Source organism: Mesoplodon densirostris, chromosome 20 (assembly GCF_025265405.1).
Source record: "Mesoplodon densirostris isolate mMesDen1 chromosome 20, mMesDen1 primary haplotype, whole genome shotgun sequence".
Lineage (NCBI taxonomy): Eukaryota > Metazoa > Chordata > Mammalia > Artiodactyla > Ziphiidae > Mesoplodon > Mesoplodon densirostris.
This window is the reverse complement of record NC_082680.1, coordinates 10451382-10475662: the sequence shown is the minus strand read 5'-3', so window position 1 is coordinate 10475662 and position 24281 is coordinate 10451382. Positions and strand designations below refer to the sequence as shown.

Genomic DNA, 24281 nt, shown 5'->3' with positions numbered 1-24281 from the left:
GTGGGCTTGTCATAAATGGCCTTTATTATGTTGAGGCACATTCCCTCTGTACCCACTTTGTTGAGAATTTTTGTTTTGAATGGGTGTTGAATTTTGTCAAATGCTTTTTTTTTTGCGGTATGCGGGCCTCTCACTGTTGTGGCCTCCCCCGTTGCGGAGCACAGGCTCCGGACGTGCAGGCTCCAGACGCGCAGGCTCAGCGGCCATGGCTCACGGGCCCAGCCGCTCCGCGGCATATGGGATCCTCCCAGACCGGGGCACGAACCCGTATCCCCTGCATCGGCAGGCAGACTCTCAACCACTTGCGCCACCAGGGAGGCCCTCAAATGCTTTTTCTGCATCTATTGAGATGATAATATGATTTTTATCCTTTTTAAATTTATTTTTTATTTTATATATTTTTAGAATTTATTTTATTTTTGGCTGTGTTGGGTCTTCGTTGCTGTACTCGGGCTTTCTCTAGTTGCGGTGAGTGGGGGCTACTCTTCGTTGTGGTGCGTGGGCTTCTCATTGCGGTGGCCTCTCCCATTGCAGAGCATGGGTTCTAGGCACGTGGGCTTCACTAGTTGTGGTTTGTGGGCTCTAGAGCGCAGGCTCAATAGATGTGGTACATGGGCTTCATTGCCCCACGGCATGTGGGATCCCCCCGGACCAGGGCTCGAACCCGTGTTGCCTGTATTGGCAGGCAGGTTCTTAACCATTGTGCCACCAGGGAAGCCCCTGTCCTTCATTTTTTTAAAAAATATGGTGCATCACATTGGTGGATTTGCAGATGTTGAACCTTCCTTGCATTGCTGGAATAAATCCTTTTCACATAATGTTGAATTTGGTTTGCCAGTATTTTGTTGAGGATTCTTGAATCTGTGTTTATCAGGGATATTGGCTTATAAGTTTCTTTTCTTGTGACATCTTTATGTTCTGCAACTTTAGTGAATTTTATGAGATATGTACAGAACATTCCATCCAAAAGCAGCAGATGGACATTTTTGTCAAGCACACATGGAACATTCTCCAGGATAGATCACGTTAGCCGACAAAACAAGTCTTCACACATTTAAGAAGACTGAAATCATATCAAGCATCTTTTCTGACCACGATGGTGTGAAACTGCTCATCAACCACCAGAAGAAAGCGGGAAAATTCACAGAAGGCGCCCATCCCTGTAGCTTGGCTGCCATAGTTGCGCTTTCTGTGCCGTCTCCTTTGCCTCCCCCTCCTCATTCCCATCATCCTCGTGGTCATGAGCCTAACCTCTTGCCCCACAGCCTCCTGGGGGATGGCCTCCATCCACCTGGCCCTCCTCCCCGATGCCCTGTCCACCCGATGCCAGCGTGGCCTTTTGAAAAGGCAACTCTGGCCACATCAGTCCCTGATCAAACACCTTCTGTGGCGCCTTCTGAGTTGAGGACAGGGCTCCGCCCTGGACAGGTCCCCACCTCAGGCCCGCCTCCTCGGCCTGCCCTCGCCTTGTGCTGCTCTCCCCTCAGTCTTCCTCTCTCCTCTCCCCACACTGAGGCTGCACTCCAGCTCTGCCCTCCTTCCTCCCGTCCTAGGGGAGTCTCAGCCCCCCTGCAACAGGGCAGATGTGATTGCAGATGCTGCCTGGACACAGCCCTCCTTCCCGCCCCCCAGTGGTCCACAGTGTGGCCCAAGCCAGTGCTGGGTGTGTGGGCAGTGCCAGCATCCCAGGGGACGGCGTCTGTAGGGTGGGACCAGGTGGAGCCAGGCCACCCCACACCGGGCTGAGCTGCTCCCCCTGGACGCGTGATGAAAGGCTCCAGGGAGCTTTGCGGGGACAGTGGCTTCGTCTGCATCCGACTGATGTAATTACACGTTCGCACAGCACACTTCCTTCTCTGTGGAGGAATTTCATTGTGTTTCCTGTAAATAACGGGAACTCCTGCCGGAATGTGAGCCCCTCGGCCAGGGCCCTCACAGTCCGTCACCCTTGACCTTGACCCAGGTGCCCCTGCAAGGAAGGCAGGGGGATGGACGTCAGCCTCAGGGTTTTCCCAAGTTCCTTCCATTCCTGAGGCTGGATGTCCTTGTCTGTAAGGATTGCTTCTGAAAGTTGGGGTTCACTTCATGCAAGAAATTGCTGCGTGTGTGGGTCACAGGAGGGGGGAGGGGCGTTCCCTGCCATCTCCCCCCCTTGCCGCCCTCCTCCCCTGATTCCTTGGGGTGATTTGGTGCCTGTTTGCTCTGCGTCCTTGGTCAAGTCCTGAACTGCCAGCGGCTGGGGTGCTCTGTGCCTGTCCTTGGAGCAACATGTGTGGCAGGGGATGTGACAGGGAGGCCTGGACAAGACAGAGGACAGGCTGCAGCCCAAGAATTAATCGGAGGAAGAGATGCCCACCAGCTGACTGAGAGGGCACAGAATGTCACACACGGAGACACAGAGGCCAGTCCGGTGATGACCCCCTCATAAGAGTAACTTTGTTCTGTTTTGTTTTATGAATATAATACCCCCTTTGATGAAAACATTTCTCAAAGACACTGCCAATTAAAGGCAGAATTAACTTCGTCCTTGGTAAGTTTTGAAATGAAGCGACTGTGCTTTTGTCTAGGTGGTTTTGAGGTTTTGAGAGAAGGCTCTCAGGCTGGATTGTGTGGCCATGGACAGCCGTGTTGGGGGCCTTGGATGCGGGCAGGCTTCAGGAGTCCGTGGGGCGTGAAGCGTTTGTGCTGTGAGTCTCTGGGTGCCTTGGTCCTCGGGGGGCAGTGGGGTAGCTGTCTTCCTGATGCTTGAGTCTGGCTCGGGGCGCATGCATCCCGGCTGATGTGGACCTGCGGCTGGGGGCAGGGCCTGCTGGATTCTGGAGGGACCTGGCACAGAACAGCAGCAGTGCAGGCCAGTCCAGTCCAGGCCAGTCTGGTCCAGGCCAGGTCAGTCCGGTCCAGGCCAGTCTGGTCCAGGTCAGTCTGGTCCAGGCCAGTCCAGTCCAGGCCAGTCTGGTCCAGGCCAGTCCGGTCCAGGCCAGGCCAGTCTGGTCTGGGCCAGGCCAGGCCTGTTGTCCAGGTGTTTAAGGGATGGAAGAGTGAGGGGCAGAGAAGGTAAGGGAGAGTGGGGGCAGGAGCATCGCCCCGCCTCCCCCTCCCCCTCCCCCTTGTCCACCCCTGTCCCCCACAAGCGTTCTTCTGAAAGCAGACCCCGTGTCAGGCACAGTTCTGCATTTTGTTCCTTATTAGGAGGCCCTAATAAATAATTAAATGCATGTTTTCACCCCATAAAAGTGCAGATTATGGCCTGGGCATCAGCCAAGCTTCCACGTGTTCATTCTTTTGGGCCCATGTGTCGCGGCCTGTGGTGTTTGCAGGGACAGTGTCTGGGGAGGCTCCAGGGCTGTATCCCCCTCCCAAGCCACGTGGACTCCCCAGGGGGTGGGCACACAGAGAGAGACAGAGAGAGAGACACAGATAGACACACACAGAGATACAGAGAGAGAGACACAGAGAGAGACAGAGAGACACAGAGAGACACACACAGAAATACAGAGAGAGAGACACAGAGAGAGACAGAGAGACACAGAGAGACACACACAGAGATACAGAGAGACACACACAGAGATACAGAGACAGAGACAGAGAGAGAGACAGAGAGAGAGACACAGAGACACACAGAGATACAGAGAGACAGAGACACAGACACACACACAGAGATACAGAGAAAGACAGAGACACACACAGAGATACAGAGACAGAGACACGGAGATAGAGAGACAGGGACACGGAGAGACAGAGACACAGAGAGAGGACATGGAGAGACAGAGACACACACAGAGATACAGAGAGAGAGACACAGGGAGATAGAGACACACACACACACCACACACACACACGCAGAGGTGACCCGGGAGCTGTTCGCAGGGTGAGAGTTCGGGTCAGGAGTGTGCAGGAGGGAGCTGGTCCATAAAGATTTGCAGGCAGGGCAGCAGGGCCGAGACAGTGCGGGTGTGGACGGCAGGGCGTGCGCTGCCTGGGGTGGGGGGGGACACGATTCCCAGCCTCCGTCCAGGGGAGCACCCCGCCAGGAGTTCTGAGGGGTTGATCCGCTGGACAGGGGACCATTTGGAAAAGATGGTGAGCAGGTGAACATCTGTGGGTTGGATGCTGTGTAATGGCCATTGCCACACGGAATAAATCACTTCTATTCACGTTTTTCCTTTCTGAGGGGAGGGGAGGAGGCCCCATGGAAGTGGCCTCAGTCTGACGTGAGCAGAGAAACACGGGACCAGGACACACCCCCAGCGAGGCCCCACGTGTGCTCTGCACTGCTGTGCCCTTTGTGGTCCAGATTCGACGAGCACAAAATAGACGTCCCTGACGGCTAAGTTCTGTGCTCGGCTTAGGGAGAAGCTGTGCTTTTCTTTCTTTCCCCTCCTTCTCTCCCCACTCCCTTCCTTCCTTCTTGTTTCTGTGAGCATTATGTCCACTTAAAAATCTATGACAATGTTCAGTGCAAAGGGTTGGTGTGCTTGTTTGCCCTGGAGTTTGTTTGGTTAAACTTAGATGGAGCCTTTCCATCAGGACTCATACCGTAGGTCCTGTGAGCTTTTCGTTTTTCCTTCCTGCATCTCCATGTGGAGACAGAACCTTCCTGACGTGAGGTCTCTGGGAAGCTCGTGGTTTTAGGCAACGGTGGACCCAGCGCCAGCGGCCGTGAGCCGTGAGGATTCCTGCGTCCCCTGCATCGCCGGGCTCTGACCCCAGGCTCTGTCCCCGGGCTTGAGGTGCACTGGCTCCCGCTGCGCTCCAAGTGGACAGCCAGCCCTCGTGCGGGACGCTGGGTGCCCCTGACCTACCGTGGCGCAGTCCCTGGTGCGTGGACTCGACGGGTCCCAGCTGAGTGGATCGGGGGCAGGCTCAGCCTGCAGTCTGTCCCCCAACTTTTTGTGACTGGACAGCACGGAGGCCGGGGTGGGAGTTGGGGAACCAACCTCAGTGCTGTCTGTTCCCAGTCCCATGGCCGCCGGCAGAGATGTCCCTGTCACCTCGGTTCACAGCGAGGACACCGAGCTTGTCCAGCTGGAGGGTCGGACCCGAGCAGGGTCTCCCCGGACTGGCTCCCGAGTCCAGGATCCCAGCCCCCTGCTCAGGGAATACTTGCTGGGAGGGGCGGCGGGTCCCGCCCCTCAGAGCATCCACACGTCCACGGTGCTCTCCCTGCAGCTCTGCAGAGACGGCCAAGGTGCTGGAAACCTCACTGGAGCAAAGGCTCAGGCTATTTCCATGAAATTAAAAAAATCAAGTGACTGGGGCCCTTGTGTCGCCGCCCAGGCTCTGCGGCAGAGTTACAGCCGCACTGCAGGGACCACCTCTGTGCCCGTCTCTCCGGGCTGCGGCTTCTACTGCATGTGTCATCTGTTTGTTGGAAACCACAACCTGAGTGCACAATGAAATCTCTCCTTAGGATGCTTAAATTGGGAAATGACAGTGATAATCCCCACGGCCCTGCAGCCCAGGTTGGCATTATTTCCTGCTGCTCGTCTGCCGGGGAGGAGCCCTGTGAAAGCGAGACTTGACCTCCGTCCCAAGGTCGGTCGTGGGCCGATCAGGCTTCATCCCGTCCCTAAAAACACCTGGAGGGCAGCCGGGAGACGGCAGGTGCCCAGTTTCGGGGAGCAGGCTTCCTAGGGCTGCTGGGACGTCCAGGGGCTGAAACTTCAGTGCTGGGTGATGCCTGCCTGCACGGATTGGAATTCAGATCACGGACACCCAGGCCCCCCAAATCCAGAGGCAGATCCTGTGTATGTGTGTGTGTGTGAGCTTCCAGGAAGGCAGTTTCCCATGGATGCTGATTTTGGAAGAAAACAGTCCCTGAGTATCGTGCTCTGACTGAAATTCATACGCAGTCACACACACAGACCGAGGCACCAGGGGCCTGGGTTCCAGTCCCAGGTCTGCCTCTGGAGACAAGAGCCGCGCTCTCTCAGCTTCTCACCCTCGGGTAGGATGACTAGGATGGCTGTGAGGTCCATCTTGGCATCCTGGGAGCGCTCTGAGGGTGAGCGGTGGTGGTTTAATAGGATCAGGCATCAGAGTAAGAAAAAGCACAGGCATAGTCTTTCTTTGTTTTGTCCCACACGTTAGCAGTGGGAAACGAGAAGTCAATTTGACTCTGTTTTGTGCATTTTCAGTAGAAACAAGTAGCAGTAATGAGATTTGCCCAGCATGGTTTAAGGTGAGTAAATGACGTGATTGAGAAACCCGAACCTATAGGACACGGAAAGCCACGTGGCCGTCAGGTCCCGCGTGCCTGTGTGTCCCACTTGTTCTGGACGAGCCCGGGCAACGTGCCAGCAGTGTCTGCGAGGGACGGTGCTGGGGTCACACAGAGGGGTGCATGGGGCGTGCTCTGCTCTGACGCCCAGCTCCCTGGCAGCTTGGGCCCTGTTCTCACCGACCTGGCGGGTCCTCGGACTGCTCTGGATTTGGCTGGTTCATGCTGGGGGAGCGAGGCGGAGCCTCCGTCCTCAGTCAGTGGTAAGGATGGGAAGTAACATGGGAACCCCCATCGCCCCGGGAGCCCCCATCGCCCCAGAGCCCCGACCAGTTTCTTCCTCCTCGCTTCCTCCCAGGGCGGGGATGGCACTGTCTTCCTCCTGCGGACCCACGTCTGTCCTGCCCAGCACTGCCTGTGGGGTCCTGGCACCACCGGGTCCAGGGCCGCCCAGCGGCCCCACCTGCTTCCTTCTCGGGCGTCACCTAAGGCTCAGCACCGTGGGCGCGGTCCGGGTGTCTGTGTCATGTCACTGCTGGCCTGGCGCCACATGAAGCCGATGTGAATCCAACGGGATGTTACATACGCACTCGGGTATTTTGATTTACTTCTTGGGAGAGGACACGGCGGCAGACATCACCCCGGTTCTGTGTGCTTCTGAGGCCCCGAATCCTCCCATCCTCCCTCCTGTTCCTTCCCTGCAGCCCCCTGGGCCTCCGTGTGTGTGTGTGTGGGCGCGCGCGCGTGCACGTGCACACATGCACTCACCTCTGTGTGCATGTGTGTGCATATATGTGAACATGTGTGTGCACTCACCTCTGTGCATGTGTGAGCGCTCACCTCTGCACGTGTGCACATGTGTGAGCATGTGTGTGCACTCACCTCTGCATGTGTGTGCACACGTGTGAGCATGTGTGTGTGCACACACCTCGGTCACATGGCTGTGCATGTGTGCATGCATGTCCCCTTGTTGTGACTTCACAGACCAGGATGTGGCAGGTGTTGGTTGAGGGTTTGTTGACTGAAACGGAAGCAGTCGTTTTACATTCGCTCTCAGGAGCCGGCATGTCTCCCCGTGGAGAAAGATTTGGTCGTCCACTTACTGTTCCAGGTTCTCTGGGACTCGAGTTCCCTGACCCATGTGCTCTGAACGTGTCTGTCGTAAATGGTTTGGAAACAGCGCTGCAGTTTCTCTCTGAGAGGGTGAACTGCCTCGGTTGGCGTCACTGAGTGTCGTGTGTCATCCGTGGGGCTAGGCTGTCACCAAGGGGCTTCCCTGGGCCTCATCTGGGACCCCAAGAACTGGGAAGGTGCTTCTGCAAAGTGTGGCTTCCCGAGTGAGGTTTGCTTTCCTGCGACCGTTCTAGAAGAATCCAGGCAGGTGTTGGTGGTGTCAATATCCATAAACAGGGACCTTGGTTCACAGGATGCGGAGGGGTGCGGGACCAGCCTTCTCACGGCCTGGTGGTTCACACTCATTCTTAGACCAGCCTGCGAGGAAACAGGAAGAGCAGAAAAAAGAAAGAAAACAAAGCAGGACGCAGGCATCCGGCCCGTACCCAAGGGTTTACTGACCCGCTGGCTCGAAAGGGCTTGAGGAAACGGTCAGCCTCCTCCTTCATCCTCAGAAATTAATCCTTCACTCAAAACTGTTAAAGATTTAGTTGAAGGAGGAAGAAAAACCATTGGACTTATGTGTCCATTTCTCCCCTTAGAACATGTGTGAAATTAAGCAGGGAATCAAGGCGTCCTGGGCCGGGAGGGGTCCGGCCATTGAATCCAGCTGCAAAAATCAACCCCTGGCTGCAATTCAAGGTGACGTCAAGACACTGGCAGTCTCCATTTGGCTTGGCCCTGAGTGTTATTTCGAGGTGGTTTGCGGTCCTCACGTCCTTAGGTCTTTTGCTGCAGCTAGGGATGGAGTCTGCGTTTTCCTTCTCTCAGGCTGTCGGCGGGGTGCCCAGAGGCGTCCAGGGCCACCCTCCCCCGGCCCTGACAGCGTGTTTCTTCCTCGCAGGTCCCGGATCCTCCGAGCCCAGGAGCGAGGTGGACACGGCAGCATGGACCAGCTGGGCCCGCCGGCTCCCGCCCGGGAAGGTAACAGGTTGCAGGCCGGTGGCGCAGCAGGTGAATTGGGTCTGTTTCCCAGGCTCCATGCCCTGGGCATCACTAACCCACAGCCTCTGGGGTGGGGCCTGGGCTAGGAGCTCCTGGGGAGGAGGAGGGTCTACCCAGACCCCAGGGGCGGAGGCCTGCGGGTCCTGGCCGAGCCCCTCCACCTGTCCCTGTGGTGCCCACACCAGTGTCTAGGGTCTCCTGTGTTTACTTTCACCCGACCCATCAGAACCACCTGGAGGTGGTAAGGGGAGTGACGGCCCATTTCAGAGACGAGATTTAGGCCGAACCCTGCGGCCACTGGACACCTGCCAGCGGAGCTTAAGGCAGCCTCCTTTTCGGCTCCCTCCAGGTCTGCCAGGGGTTCTGGGGCCTGTTTCTGGGCCGCAGTTTGATCTGAGTGTGAGTGGCTGGCCTTTGGGGTCTTCCAGGCTAGACCCGACTTTGATTGTTGGAACTGAAAGCGAGACAGACCAACACCGCTCACCACTTTTCATCCCCGTCAAGGAGGTGATGCCCAGACGATGCCGGGCAGCGTGGCCTCTCGGAGACAGGCCTGGGGTCCCCACGGCCCCCTGTGCGCTGGGCTGTCTCCTGGTGTTGGCCGCACGCTCCCGAGCGTGGCCCGGGCAGTGGGCTCCCTCCTACCCTCTGACTGCCCTCCCGCTCCTTCCTTCCTGGCCTTTCACTGAAACCAGCCATCGCTGTCTTCTGTGCCGTTTCGCTGTTTCTAAGGGACACCAGCACCCTCAGCACCCATGCAGGATAGGGAGCTGCCGGGCTCTGAGGTGCTCAGGGGGCATCGGCTGTTGGGGGCATCAGAATACAAAAGGCAGGCCCAGAAGCACCTGCACCTGGTTTTTAGGACTGTGGGTGACGTGCGTGCTGCTCAAACCTGGTGGCAGGTGCGTTGTCCTTCCAGGACACGGTCTGCTTTCCGCAGAGGAGGCCACGCCTGCCTGCCCTGCTCTCGGCAAACGCCCGGTGTCGGCCAGTGCTCACCCCCCAGGGACTCGGCCTCCCAGTCACTCCCCGAGTTCTGCAGAAACACCCGTCCACCTTCACCCCCAGAGGCACCTCTGCGCTTGGTCCCGGGAGGAGAGGGCCTGGCCCAGCAGCACCGCGTCCTGGCAGGCGGGCCTGCAAGCCTGGGACAGGCCTCGGCCCAGGGCACACGGCCAGACACCCGGGCACCACGAGGTGGCAGCCAGGCCTGTGCGGGGACTCAGCTGGCAGGCGGCCGCGTCCGAGGTCCAGCCACAGGGATGAGATGCTTAGGCCTGTCTGCTGAGAGGGCAGCTTACATGTTCTGCCTGCGGGAAAAGCAGAGAAGAGAGAAGGCGGTACCTGTGTGGGTTGGAGGCTAACTAGCTGATGGCGGTGATTATTTCACAGAGTACAGGTGGATCAAATCATCCAGTCTGCCCCGTAAATACACAGTTTTTATTTGTCATTCATACCTCAATAAAGACGGAAGAGGATGGGCGCAGAGAGCGAAGGGTCCCTCGGTGGGCTGGAGGGGCGCTAAGGGCCGAGCAGAGTTCACCGCCTTTCCCACGGGCGCCCTCCGTCCTCTCCCCGCGGTGGGCCGCTTCCCACCCCACCCCTTGCTGCTCCAGCACCAGGTGCTCCCGGGCACTGCTCGCCTGCTGTCTTCACGGTGGCGAGCGAGTCTCACCGGCAAGGCCTGTCGCTCCCGGGGCGTAGCTGATCCGGCCAGGCTGTTCACGGGTGACTCCCCCGACCCTGTCCCCAGGCAGGGCCCCTCTTAGCTGGGAGATGACTTGCAGCTGGGAGGAGGTGGGACCTTCTACGTGGACCACCTTCTACATGGGCCGCCTGGGAGGTTTCCTCTGGGGAGCCTGGGGAGGTCCTGCCGACGTGGGGTGTTGAGGATGCCGGGAGAGGACCAGCTCCATCATCTCCCCGGGCCGATGGCTGTTTCCTGGCTGACAGCCCAGGGCTAAGACCACGATTTAAACATGTTAGTACCATGCCTTAAACATGATTATACTCTAATACAAGATTTTCTGGGTAGTTAACACTTGTGACGATTAGCAATGGGGATAACAGCCTGGCGTCGTTTTTGATGATTCAGTGATGCTTTAGGTATAATTTCCCCCATTGTGAAAATGAAACTGTCCTCTTAAAAATTCCCTTGAGGGACTTCTCTGGTGGTGCAGTAGATAAGAATCCACCTGCCAATACAGGGGACACGAGTTGGAGCCCTGGTCCAGGAAAGTCCCACATGCCGTGGAACAACTAAGCCCGTGCGCCACAACTACTGAGCCTGCGCTCTAGAGCCCGTGAGCCACAACTCCTGAACCCGCGTGCTGCAGCTACTGAAGCCCACATGCCTAGAGCCTGTGCTCCACAACAAGACAAGCCACCGCATGGAGAAGCCCGAGCACAGCAGCAAAGAGTAGCCCCCGCTCGCCGCAACTAGAGAAAGTCCGTACACAGCAACAAAGACCCAATGCAGCCAAACATAAATAAAATTAAATCTTTAAAAAAAAATTCCCTTGAACATGACAAAGGGGCTGGAAATCACCCAGGTCCGTTCTCCCCAGCATCACTGGGACACGTGTGTTTTCATCCGTTCTCTGTCTTTTCCCTCATATTTCTTTTCTGCATAATTGCAGCCATTGAATTTATATTTTTAAGATTGTTGAGTGTACATTTTTGTGTCATACTTGAAACTTTACCAGTATTTTCCGTGTCATCACGTAGCTTTCACAGCTGTCATTCTCAGTGGCTGCATAGTATCCTGTGCACAGTGTCATACATGTCAGGTGAGGTAACTCTATCCATGTACATCGTTACCTGTCCTCAGGCGCCTGTGCCTTTTCCAGAAGCTTCCTTGACGACAAGTCAAATCGTCCGGGTAAAGCAGGATTTGGGAGGAGGTGGGGTGCGGCGGAGAAACCTGTGGCTTCGAGGGCTTTGCACATGGCTGCTCGGGTTTGAGCGTAGTCCCTGAGGTGTGCAAGCGGATGACCGGGGGCATGTGTGCATCTCTCCAGGCCTCAGTTTCCTTCTCCTTTGGGATAACAGAGGCGGGGCCCCTGGAGGCCCTCAGAGAGTCAAGTTAGAAGATGCTCCGGGATGTAAACACTGTATTACAAGATGGTCCAGGATGTCTCAGGATGCAGAACTCAACACTTTGATGATGGTTAAAGTCACTACCAGCTAAAGCTTTTCTATAATTAATAGCAAAACAAAAAAAAAGTGAGTCGTGGTGGGGAAAGGAAGTCAGCAATGTCACCATGTTCCTGCTGCTTCGGGACAGTCCTCACCAGGTGCCCGGTGACAGTGACAAGCTCGGGCAGAAGTGAAGGACAGCGGGTGGTGTGCCAGCGGGTGACGGGGGCGGCATTGTTCCGCAACCCTGCTGCTCTGGGGCCTGGTCCCAGCTGTGACACGCAGAGCCTAGGGGCAGCAGAGGACGGCTGTGAATAGCCCCTTGTTGGTGGGGCTGTTCGCAGCCTGGTGCTTCTTAAAGCTCGCCTTCATAACAGTAAAAGGAATTAAGAAACAAATAGCCTTCATTTGAAATAAAGAGAAACATATCTTGGGTTAAGCTTGCATATTATAATCAGCTATGGTCTTACAAGCCCCAGGAACAATATGCCTAGCTCCGATCTCTGAATTTACGAATACTCTTTTATTTTTTTCCCTTAATGTGTTAATTTGTGGCACATCTTTAAAAGGTGTTCATGGGTTTTCAGCTGTCCTGGAGGGTTGTCTGCTCACAGAGGAGTGGTGACCCCTGCGGCCAGCGCTCTCCCGCTGGGAGTGCCAGGGACCCCAGCCAGTCCATTCTGATGCCCGGGGCTCCTGGTCAGTTGTGTGGACTGTGTGTGGCCTTTGGTCCTAACTTCTGCCAGGAGTTGCGATCTGCCGGGCTGGGCTGGGACTGACGGATTTCCCCTCCCCACCGCTTTCCCTGCAGCTGCCTGCCTTTTTCTGTCCTTCTTTTGTTGCTAAATCATTAGGTACTCAGTTTATTCACTGAAATAAACCGACAAACACATATTAGAGCAAAACATCTCTTCAACAGAAAAATAAAATTTTCCAGAACGTTTTCTAAATACACTTGTCATCATTTCCTTAAATTCATGTTTGCCAAAGGCATGTGACAGGGAAATAATACCAGTTAAATACCCTGACAAAAGTGATGGGGAAAAAAACAGCTTATGTTTTGACTTAGTAACAACAAATCACGCCGGGCAGGGTTGAGATTCTTGAGAGCTCGGACTCCGAGCTACATGCTGGGGCAAACTCAGGTAGACACAGAGGATTTTAATGCCATTTCACATCTTAATTCCAGCATATGCATTTTTTTTTCCTGAAAAAGACTTTTAAAGAAAGTCACCCCCTAGTGATTTGAGATTAGGGCAGGTACAATGTTCTGATCCTTTAAATTCAACTGACTTTTTTTTTTCTTTTAAAAGTCTGCATGAGGGATCTTATTGTTTGTCATGTAAAAGCCCTTATATGAGCAAATCCTTGCATCCCCTCTCACTTTCCCCCAAAGAGAGCAGTGTTGGAAAGAATTCTCATGACCAAGGTGACACGGGTAGCTCACAGCTGTGGATTTTAACCGTGAGGATGGTACGCCGCCCGCCGGGATGAACAGAAGGGGTGAAATCATTATACTGATCGCGTAGGAACTGCTGAATTACACGTTGTTCCTCGCCAGTTGGTTTATTTAATGTTATTCCAACTTGATTTTTACTAATGTGGTTCTAAGTCCAGGGTGTAAAATGTGGGAAGTGCTTTTTCTCTTCCTTTCTGTCTCTCCTGCTTTTTTCTTTCCAGATTGTGAGTTGTGGGTCCTTTTGAGAGGAAACCCAGATCGCTGCCCCAAAGCCTGATGGCACGAAACTCTTCCCAGTAGAAAGGCAGTGGGCCAGGGCTACCCTGTTGGCGCAGTGGTTGAGAGTCCGCCTGCCGATGCAGGGGACACAGGTTCGTGCCCCGGTCCGGGAAGATCCCACATGCTGCGGAGCGGCTGGGCCCGTGAGCCATGGCCGCTGAGCCTGCGCGTCCGGAGCCTGTGCTCCACAACAGGAGAGGCCACAGCAGTGAGAGGCCTGCGTACCGCAAAAAAAAAAACCAAAAAAAGAAAGGCAGTGGGCCAGCCCGGCGGGGGATGGGGGAAGGGCGTGTCCTGGCGCCGCCAACACCTCCGGGTGCCCATCTGGGTGCTCATCGCTGGCTGACTTTGGCTGCTGTGTGTTTAGGAGCGTGGAAGCTGTTTTTCCGGTAACAAATGCTAACACTGTGGTTTACGTTACCTTAAACTTCAGAGAATGAAGCCAAGTACGACACTAACAACAACGAGGAAGAGGAGGGGGAACAGCTGGATCTCGACGGCGTAGATGAGGCTCCAGAAGCAGACAGACGGGCTCCGGCCGCCCCCGAGGCTGGGGACACGGGAGCAGACAGCCCCGCCGCCAACACCACTGTCCCCGCCACCAACACCGCGGCCGGATCAGGTGCGTCTTTGGGCCACCCAGCGACCAGCCGGCCCACCTGCGGGTTGGAACGTCCTGGGGAAGGTGGGGTCCGGGAGCCCGAGATGTGTGATGTTTCTGTGATACGACGTGAGCTGAAATGACTCAAGTTTGGCTGAGATTCTCTTATTTGTTTTCTATTTTCCATGATTTTCAGTCTTGTCTACCTACCTTTCTATTTATATTTTGGAGGAAACAGGTATTGTCATTTTCTAATAAAAATGGCCTCACCAGTTTGTCACTGTGTTGCATAAAACATTTTTTCGAAATAATGCCATTTGAGATGAAATGTAGAGGTTTAATTGATATTTTAAAATTTGGGGGTGGAGTTGGTGACTTTCATTCACTCACCGATGGTCTGGTTGGGACCGTCACCACCTGTCCACACGGTTAGTGACCCCCCACTTCTGGCGGCTTGTCACCCATTCGCCTCATTGGAGGAGACTCCCTGGGCTCAGCCAGGCTGCGTGCCCCGCCCCCAAGGTTGCGCTGACCCCACCGATGCCCCAAAGGACAGTGCTTCCAGGCCTGGGGGTCGCCTGGGGGTCACCTGGGGACCCTCAGCCCAGCAGGGCGTGTCGGCCGTGCCCTTGACGGCCGGGTGTCTGCCACGGTCTCCTCTCACCCTCAGGACACGAAAATGGGACGGGAGCAGACACAGACGCCCTGGCAGAACCACTGAGACCCGGGGGCCCAACGAGAGTCAACCCCTACTCCATCATCGACATCACACCCCTCCATGAGGACCAGCCGCCGCCTCCGGACGCGGAGGCCGAGGGGGAGGGCGGGGGCCTGCACGTGCCCAGCGGGTACTCGGTGCCTGTGCCCTGCGGCTACGCCGTGCCCTCCGGCCTGCCCCTGCTGCTGCCCGCCTACTCCAGCCCTGTCCTCACCCCCGCGGGCCCCGCAGGTAGTGCTGCCGCACCTGTGCCTCACCTCGCGGGGCGGGCGGGGTGGGGGGGAGGGCAGAAGGCGCTCTCTGTCTCTCAGGGCAGACTGCACACCTGGGGCGTGCGTGTGCGTGCGTGTGTAGCAGGCACATGAGGACCCGGGAGAGGGGCAGGAGTCGGGAGAATCAGGAGGTTCCTCGGGAAGCCGGGCAGGTGCAGGGAGCCTGTCCCCTCACCTGTGATATCGGCTCTCGGGGGCCGCAGTGCTGAGGGGGCCCAGCTCCGTGACCGGGGTTTTGGTTCAGTGAGTCACGGCTTTCACCTCCACTTAGCGGGAAGGAGCAGGTGTGTAGCTTCGAGGACGTGGTTTAAGCATCCGCCTCCGTCATCTGCGCAGATGACCCTCGCCTGCGTTGCTTCAGCATCAGCTGTTTCTGCAGGGCTTGAGTTTTTAGGTTTAAAGGGAGAGTGTGTGTCTCCCCGAAAGTCACATGTTGAAACCTAACAAACACCCAAGGTGATGGTGTCAGGAGTGATGAGGTCATGAGGATGGACCCCCATGCATAGGTTCAGGGCCCTGATAAAGGACCCGAGCCCTTCCTCCAAGTGAGGACACGGAGAGAAGATGGTCTATGAACCAGGAAGGGACTTCACCAGACACCGCACCTGCCGGCGCCTTGACCTTGCACGTCTAGCCTCCAGGCTGTTGTCCATAAGCTGCGCAGACGGCGGTGCTTTGTGGGAGCAGCCGGGGCCCGAGTGTACAGCTCACCGTTGTCCCGGCCAAAGCCCGTGGGCAGTTGCCACTCCCTCCTCCCCTCCCACCCCCCGCACGTCCAGGTCAGGAGGGCAGCTGAAGACACAAACCATCCCTCCTCTGGAGAAGGGCAGTCGGTTCTGGACAACAGCCTGGAGGCTGGACGTGCAAGGTCAAGGCGCCAGCAGGTGCGGTGTCTGGAGAGGTCCCTTCCTGGTTCATAGACCATCTTCTCTCTGTGTCCTCCCTTGGAGGAAGGGCTGGGGGCTCTCTGGGGTCCTTTATCAGGGCCCTGAACCTATGAGCCCAGTAAAGGCATCTCGGCTGAGTTTTCCCTTCTCTCACCTGCTCTGCTTCCGTGTTCTGCGCTGGGACGCACCGTGAGGACTGTCCCAGGTGTGGACGTCCTGATGGGCAGGAGTAGCCCCGAGGACACTGGTGTCACAGGAGCATGATCAGGACATATTTGTGTGAAACTTCAGTAAGAGGGTTCTTTCCTTCCCAGTTAAGACAGTTGAGGGAAACAGGGAGTTTGGTTGTCAGGTACCACCAACGTCAGTACTTCTTCCTTGGGAATCTTTTGAGCTTGTCATGTAGACACATTTTCAAGTAAATCACAATTGCAAATTCCCATGAAAACTTAAGAAACAGGAGAGAATTATGGTGTTTCTCTAGCTTGGTTTCTTTGGGCACCGTTTTATTTCAGGTAGTTTCATAAGACCTTTGGGTGTCACTCTTCATCATAATCCTATTTTGAATACGTTTGATCTAAAAACTGAAAATCTTAAATCTATCAGTTGATCATCTTCACAATAAGGTAAACCTCTCATTGATAAGAAAGGAAAATACGAAACCATTTTGAGGATAAAAAACAACTTCCTCAACATTTCTTTCGGGCATAAAACAATGTGAACTTTTTCTCTTTCCTGGCAGAGACACAGGAAGGAACAGAAGACAGCCAGTTGAATTCCTTGAGTTCTGAGGATCCAACCAACAGGTATCTTTACTAATTTTCCACAGATGTTCTGAGTCCCAGACCTTTTCCCGAAATGTCGTGCGCAGTGATTCCGAGGCTCTCACTGCCCAGGCCCCTCCCCCGCCCCGTGGTCTTTCTGCCCTCTCGCCCAGGGACCCCAGATCGGGTCTTCCTGAACACTAGGACTCTTTAAGACGTTAACATTATGCTTTGCAGAAAAAGAGAAAACTGTGGGTCCACAGCCACAGAGAGCTGGATGACGCGCCACTCCCGTCTCCCTGCCAGAGACGTTCAGAGTACTTAACCTTGTAAAGGTTCTCAGAATCCCGAGGGGGAGAAAGGATCTTTAACTTTGTCTAACCCAGCTTTCATCTAAAATTCTTGAAACTGACTTGATTATAAGCCTTTCTTTCATGCCACTTGCCTTCACAAATGCTGTTGCATCTGCTCGAAATTCCCAGGAAAATCCCCTCCCCTAGGCAAACTCCTACTCACCCTTCAAAACCCAGCTTAAATGTCTCGTTTCATGAAACTGTCCTCCTCTGCATTTCCAGAGCTGTGTGCACACACCTGCATTCTGATTGATGGCTTTGTGCTCCCACTGTTATTTCTGTGGCCCTTTCTGCTACTAGATTGAATTCTTCAAAGACAAAGACCAGGTTTTACCAAGTCTTAGAGCACCTACCACCTAGCATGGGAACATGCTTGGTGCATGGTAGGTGTGTTTATTTTTTTGTTTCTAAACGGCTCTATCGAGATATAATTCCCGTACCATAGTACATTTCACTTATTTAAAGTGGACCATTCTGTGGTTTTTGGTATATTGCATTATTCATTTTTAACCTGTGGCAAAAATATATACTATAAAATTTGCCATTTTAACCATTTTAAAGTTTAAAATCTGGTGGCATTAAATACATTTACATTGTTGTGCAACCATCACCACTATCTACTTTTGAAACTCTTTCATCATCTCGAACAGAAACCCTACCCACAATCCCCCCTCTTCCCAGCTCCTGTAACCTTTATTCTGCATTCCGTCTCCATGAATTTGCCTACTCTAGGTAACTCATATAATTGGAATTGTACAGTATTTGTCCTTTTGTGTCTGGTTCATTTCACTCGGCACCATGTTTTCCAGGTTCATCCGTATTGCAGTGTGTGTTGGAATTTCCTTCCTGTTTAAGGCTCAGTAATATTCCATTGTGTGTATATACCACATTTTGTTTATCTTCCCATCTACTGATGGACACTTGGTCATTTCCACCTTTTGGCTACTGTAAATAACGCTGCTGTGAACGTTGGCGTACAGGTATCTATTCAGGTCCCTGCTCTCAATTCCTTTGGGTACATACCTAGGAGTGGAATTGCTGGATCACACAGTAATCCTATGTTTAACTTTCTGAGGAACAGCCAAACTTTTTTCCATCACAGCTTGCACCATTTTACATTCCCACCAGCTGTGTGTGAGGGCTCCAATTTTTCTAAGCTTAAAACGTATTTCCTGCTTTTTAAAATCATCGCCATCCTGGTGAGTGTGAAGTGGTACCTCGTGGTGGTTTTGATTTGTGTTTCCTTGATGACTAATGATGTTGAGCATCTTTTCTGTGCTTATTGGCCATTTGCATGTCTTCTTCGGAGAAATGTTATTCAAGTCCTTTTGCCCATTTTTGAATTGGGTTTGTTGTTGGGTTGTAGGTATTTTTTTATATAGTCTCAATATTAACCCCCTATCAGATAAGTGATTCATGAATTTTCTTCCTTTCTGTGGGTTGTCTTTTCATTCTCTTGGTAGTGTCCTTTGGGGCACAAAAGTTTTTAATTTTGTTGAAGCCCAGTTTATCTATTTTTTCATATTATTGCCTGTGTTTTTGTTGTCCTGTCCAATAAATTATTGGCAAAACCAATGTCCTGAAGCTTTTTCGTCATTTACTTCTGAGAGTTTTATAATTGTAGCTCTTAAGCCTGGGGGGTGTGTTCTGTAGAGGTCTGGTGGGTCCAGTTGGTCGGTAGTGCTGTTTACATCCTCTGTTTCCTTATTGATCTCCTGCCTGGTTTTTCTATCCAATATTGAAAGTGCTGTACTGAAGTCTGCCCTGTTGCTGGAGCTGAGAGGCCCAAGTCTCACTTGGGTGTGTCCGTACAACCCAGCATCGTTTGGGGCACATAGTGGACCCTCTGCAAGATCTGAGAAACAGGAGGATGAGTCAGGCCTCTTGGGACAGGGACTGCATTTCTTCATGTCCTGTTGCACTGGATGCTGTGCTAGACATGTGGTGTGTGTGTGGTAGGCGTTCAAAAGCACTTATTTATACATGGTTGTGGAGGAACTCTTGAACCTGGCGTATCCCGTAATGCTACCTGGGAAAGTGCCCAATTTGCATGCACAGTGACTTTTTAATCACTAGAGGGATTGTCAACATCCTGATGTTCTGGTGTGTTTTCTTTAAGTGAAGGTCCAGTCCATAAGGAGGACAGTGCCCTCGCCCGGTGGGTTGCAGATCCGGCCAATACAGCCTGGATGGAAAGTGAGTACCACGGCTGCCGGGAGTCTGGAGGGCCACCCCTGAGCCCCCCTGGGACAGTGTGTATTTGTCAGCCTCAGCCAATTATTCTCTTGTCCTGCGTCCATTCACCTGAAGTACTGACCAGAGCTGACTGTGTAGATGCTTCCCCAGGGCCCTGTGAAGCTGTCACTTTGTCTCCCATCAGATCATCTCTGCTCTCTGCATCCCAGCATCTCCCTCTTCCTGATTGATTCTTTCTAGTACAGATCTTGGTTTTTGTCATAAAAGTTAGAGATTTGGGGACTGAGGCATTAACAAGACATTGTTTCTTGTCATCCCCAATGAGATGATTTCTCATGGTGCCGTTTTGAAGAGGGAGTGGTGGATGCTTAAGCCAGGCCACTGACCAGATGGTACAGCAGACCTTCTATTCCATGTGTGGTGTAGAAAGCAGAGCTAATTTTGTTTTTTATTATTTTTTTTAAGTGAGGCTTTTCTAATTATCCCTTTTACTATCCACTGGCTCACTAATTTCTGTGTAATTATCTTATATGATTGACTTACAAGGTAGAACCATCTTAATCTCCTAATTATTAAATTCTCCCCTGGAATGTTTCATTCTGGTTTTAATCATGACATTGTCAGAACAAACAACTCAGCATAAGTAGATGCTTCTACTAAGGGGCTATTACCTCTGGATCCTTACAGGATTAAGTTGTCACCTCACTCTCCTCAAGCAATTTTATTTCCCAAGTAAAATCTGACGTTCTCCCATGACTCGTTTTTATTAGTAGAACAGCTGTATTTGAAAGTAAGGTCTGTACATCAGCAGCCCCCGACACTGTCTCATGGGGGTGCAAATACCGTGGTCACAGTCGAGAAACATTGTTCCGGGACAGCAAGCCTCTCTGACGTGGGAGCTTGAGCACAGCACGAGAAGAAGCTGGGTCCTGGGAATGTGGGGAGGGGACGGTGGCCGCACGTCAGAGGAGGGCGAGGCTGTATTTATGTCATCTTGGCTTGCGTTGGTTAGTAACCAGTCACCTTCGTGGGTTCCAGGATGGAGGACCCTGTAGTTTGGTTGGCCTCCCTGTAGAGCATGGAGCTCTTACGAATACGTGCATGAACTTCAAACCCCATTGATCTCCTGGAGGACCACTGACACTCACATGGAGCATCTGCCCGGGGAGGATCCCTCCTTTTTTTTTTTTTTTTTTTTTTTTTTAAAGAAAACACCTTACAGTTTCCTAGGATGCTAACGTTTCACGTAATGCAGTTTGAGAGGTTTTGTCCTCAAAGCTCAGCATTTTTTTTTTTTTTTTTTTTTTTTTTTGTGGTACGCGGGCCTCTCACTGTTGTGGCCTCTTCCGTTGCGGAGCACAGGCTCCGGGCGCGCAGGCTCAGCGGCCATGGCTCACGGGCCCAGCCGCTCCGTGGCATGTGGGATCTTCCTGGACTGGGGCACGAACCCGTGTCCCCTGCATCGGCCGGCGGACTCTCAAGCACTGCGCCAGCAGGGAAGCCCCAAAGCTCAGCATTTTTATATGCGCGTGTGGCCACGTTTCATCTGCAGGGGTGAAAAATGAGATGAAGCCATTGGTTGATTTTAAAGCTTCCTACCCGACAGCAGCAGTGAAGCTGTCCCTTTGTTTCTGAGACTGCACGCCACCTTTGTAATTTTTGTGTATCAGAACACATCAACTGCATAAAGTTAAAAATGTTTATAAAGAGCCGCATAGAGACGTGTAATTTAATGCAAAATCATGGAATAAATTGGCTTGGAGACCATAAAACTCCTGTTGAATACATTTCACAACCGCTTTGTTTAGAGATGTCCTTCCATCCCAAGGAAATGTTCTGCCCTAAAAACAGTGCTCATGCTTTGGTAAGGCCCCATGAGTCATCCTTATCATAACACTAACTTCTTGAGTAGCTGTAGCATCACAGGAGTCTGTAGCTCTGTGCAGGATGTGCAGGAAGTGCAGGATGTTCTCCCTGGGTCGGGGTCGGTTTTTAAAGTTTCCCTTCCTTTTCTTCCAGATCCGGAAGAAGCCATTTATGATGACGTGCCAAGAGAAAATTCAGACTCTGAGCCAGGTTTGATTTTTGTCTGGGGTGGAGTTTTATGAGATGCAGTTTACCGTCTTTCCCTCCGGATGTAGGCAGGCAGGCAGAAGCCTTAGGTGCACAGCTGTGTGTGTCTGTAATCACGTTTTGTAAGATTACGGTGTCTCACCGATGCTGTGCGGTACAGTTTTGTGTGTGCGCATGTTTATATCCCAGCCCTCAAGGTAGGGTAATTTTCTCAGTTACCCTAAAAAGAAGCAGGAGGAGTTACAGATGTGAAAAATATGAATGGGAAGGGAAGAAACATGGAGGCTTGAAGTGCCAGCATGTCTCTAATAAATGATATACAGGAAGTCATGCAGGAAGGAATTACTAAGAATTTTCCAGAATTACAGATGTAAGTTCCCGGATTGTAGAAATACAAATTCAAAGCAGGATGAGCATGAATCCGCCGCGAGGCATGTACAATTCCAACTGCCGAGCACAGCCCACTGGGAATATCTTAACAGCAACAGGAGCGAGGGTGCAGTCACCCGGGAGGAACTGCAATCTGGGAAAAACAGCAGCTTCTCGACAGGCTGGGACACAGCAGGATGTTCCCAAAATGCTGAAGAAAACTCGGTGTCTGGCCCACATCTTTACATCCAACCAAAGTCCTGTCCTTTAACAAGAGAGAAACAGGCAACCTCAGACGCAGATTGGAGAGCTTGACCGCTTGTAGACCCTAGAGGAATAGTTCAAGGGAAGGGGTACTGAACCCCATAGAAAGCAGGCAAGAGTAGTGAGCAAGCGAACTGACCCCCTCTGATCCCCCTGAGGGTGTTAGCACAAGCTTAGGGCCCCCTTTGCCCGAAAGGCGTGATGCAGAGCAACCCCAAATGAAATGTCAGGAAAACACATCTGGCAGCATCTCGGCAAACGAGCCAAAGCCCATCCTAACCCTGGAGGTTTGTCTCCAGAGTTCAGGTATCTTTCACCATCGGCTGGTTCTTTAGGTGTCATTTCCCACAGAACCAGGCGAAGGACACAAACCATACGCTCATCCTGATACACGCTTAGAATGTACTTGGTACCATGCCTTCCAGTGTTCAAAACTCCTGATAGGAGGGAACTTTCCCAGCCCAATAGAGGACATGTTCTTCAAACCGACGGCAAACTTCCTAATTAAAAGCGTGGATTCATGTATTCATCCCACAAATGCTTTGGACGCTGTCAGGTCCCCAGCACTGTTAGGGCCTCAGCTAACGGAGGCCTCCTCCCGAGATTCCTACGTGACAGGAGACCCGTGCTTACCTTCGGCCCTCTTTCTACATAAACCTGCCAGGTCCTTAGAGTAAGTGTGCTCCGGGGTAGTTATTTAAGTCCCTGCTGCAAATAACGTGGAGACTAAAGGCAGGTTGCTGTAAAACCAAGTTTGAAATGCATTTTTGAGTAAATGATCCTCCCTGGTAGACCTTTCCCAGCGCAGATGGGCTGATCTGGGGTCTCAGAAACCAAACGGCAAGAAAAGGCGGGCTGGCGGTGCCCCTGCTGAAGGTGACAGCTGTTCCGTTAGACCGGTGTGTCCCCTCTGCAGGCAGTGCCTTTGGCATCGTATCTGGCGGCGTATACAGATGTGCTCTTCATTAATTCTAAGACGACTGATGTGATGAAGATATTTAAATACAGTTAACAGGTTATAGGTACTATGGGCTAGTTTTAGCACGAAAGCAAAAATTATAATTGTTTGCGGTAAGCTTCACTTGCATTCATATTGAAATATCTCTATCATCCATCTGTCTGTGATCTGTTAATCTGTCTGTATGTCTAATCTGTTTCTATTCCATACGTTTATCTAAAGAAAAATCTTCCTTTGTCAGAAGTTCTCTATGGGCAAGACGTCATTTGGTATAACTGTGGTGGCTTCTCATAGACCAGTGGTCCTCAGGACGCGGATGGGGCTGGGGGTTTATCAGAGCTTTGCCACCCCACGCCCATCAGTCCAGCGCCTTTCCGGGGCGGGGGCACCACACCTGAGGTTCCGTTCCTCCCAGCTTTTCCGAGGTGCCAGCTCCCAGCGATGTGGTCAGATGACGAACCTGCACAAACAGAACAATAGCCAGTGAGGGTCTACGTTTTAAATTTCCTTTTGGCATTTATGCATTCAGATGAAATGATTTATGATGATGTTGAGAATGGAGACGAAGGTGGCAACAGCTCCCTGGAGTACGGGTGGAGCTCGAGCGAATTCGAGAGCTACGGGGAGCAGAGTGACTCAGAGAGCAGAAACGGGGTCCCCCGGTCCTTCCTGCGCAGCGACCACAAAAAGCAGGTACGTGTCCGGTCTGTGCGCCTGAGAGAGAAAACGTTCTCACGTGGACGTGCGGACGCGACTCTAAGATGTCATTTTCATTCACATACTATTTTAAACGGTCGTTTTTTAAGCCGTTGATATGTACTTTGAGAAAAGCACGAGGTGTTGGCAAAAGAGAAGGCGCCCCTTATTTCACATCATAGAATCTCGGCAGGATGGGAAAATTAAATTTATATAAACTAAATCCCTCCAGAGGCCCTAAGCGAGTTCGCTATCTTGAATTACTTACGTAAATAAGCATTCCCTGGATATTTGTGTTGCGTACACATAAGGCTGTCTGTGCCCAGCCCGCTGCATGGATGGAGCCTGGCCGGGTGGGACACAGCACAGCCCTGCTGTCCTTTACGGGATGTTTTGAACCTCAGTGTTCTCAACACAAACAGGAAGATATAAAAATAGAACATGTTACAAAAGGATGTCACAGGACGAAAGCGCCCGAGCCGCCCAGGAGCAGCCTTAAAGGGAGGGAGGCTGTGTGTGTGTGAAGCTCCCGAGATGAGGGTCCAGGGAGAAGCTCCAGGTTGCAGGAGTGGATTCCAGGGCTGGAGGTTGGAGGGTGGGGACCTGAGAGAGGCTCTGCTGAGGGAAATCACCCCACTGAGGTGTCCGGTGTCCAGGGGTGACTGGCCACCCCAAATACTCATCGTTGGGTGTTTTGGCTATTGGTAAAAGGGTGATTCACACTGCCGTCCACGGTCACGTCAGCGCGCTCCATGTCCTTTCTGCGTGAGGTCTAGATGCAGGCTGCACGCTGGTGGATGCTGTGGCTAGTGCCTCGTCATCACAGCAGAATCGATAAGTCACGGCACGATCGATCAGTTACGCCTCCCCCTGCCTGCAGCCCCGTAACCAGGCCGCTGGGCCCCTGGACGTGGCC

The 24281-nt window shown here is 52.8% G+C and overlaps 1 protein-coding gene across 3 annotated transcripts in view; it reads left to right on the top strand.

Annotated features, from left to right (window-relative positions):
• Nucleotides 1-24281, top strand: part of ARHGEF10 (Rho guanine nucleotide exchange factor 10) — an 88599-nt gene that overhangs the window by 6445 nt on the left and 57873 nt on the right. For 2 of the 3 annotated variants that reach the window (XM_060085740.1, XM_060085738.1), the window contains exons 2-8: nucleotides 8238-8347; nucleotides 13648-13836; nucleotides 14486-14764; nucleotides 16435-16498; nucleotides 18929-19005; nucleotides 21025-21081; nucleotides 23199-23362. In XM_060085740.1, coding sequence (XP_059941723.1) covers nucleotides 8281-8347; nucleotides 13648-13836; nucleotides 14486-14764; nucleotides 16435-16498; nucleotides 18929-19005; nucleotides 21025-21081; nucleotides 23199-23362 — 897 coding nt within the window. In that variant the 5' untranslated portion in view covers nucleotides 8238-8280. The remainder of the gene's footprint in view (nucleotides 1-8237; nucleotides 8348-13647; nucleotides 13837-14485; nucleotides 14765-16434; nucleotides 16499-18928; nucleotides 19006-21024; nucleotides 21082-23198; nucleotides 23363-24281) is intronic. The other variant, XM_060085739.1, reaches the window with a different exon arrangement.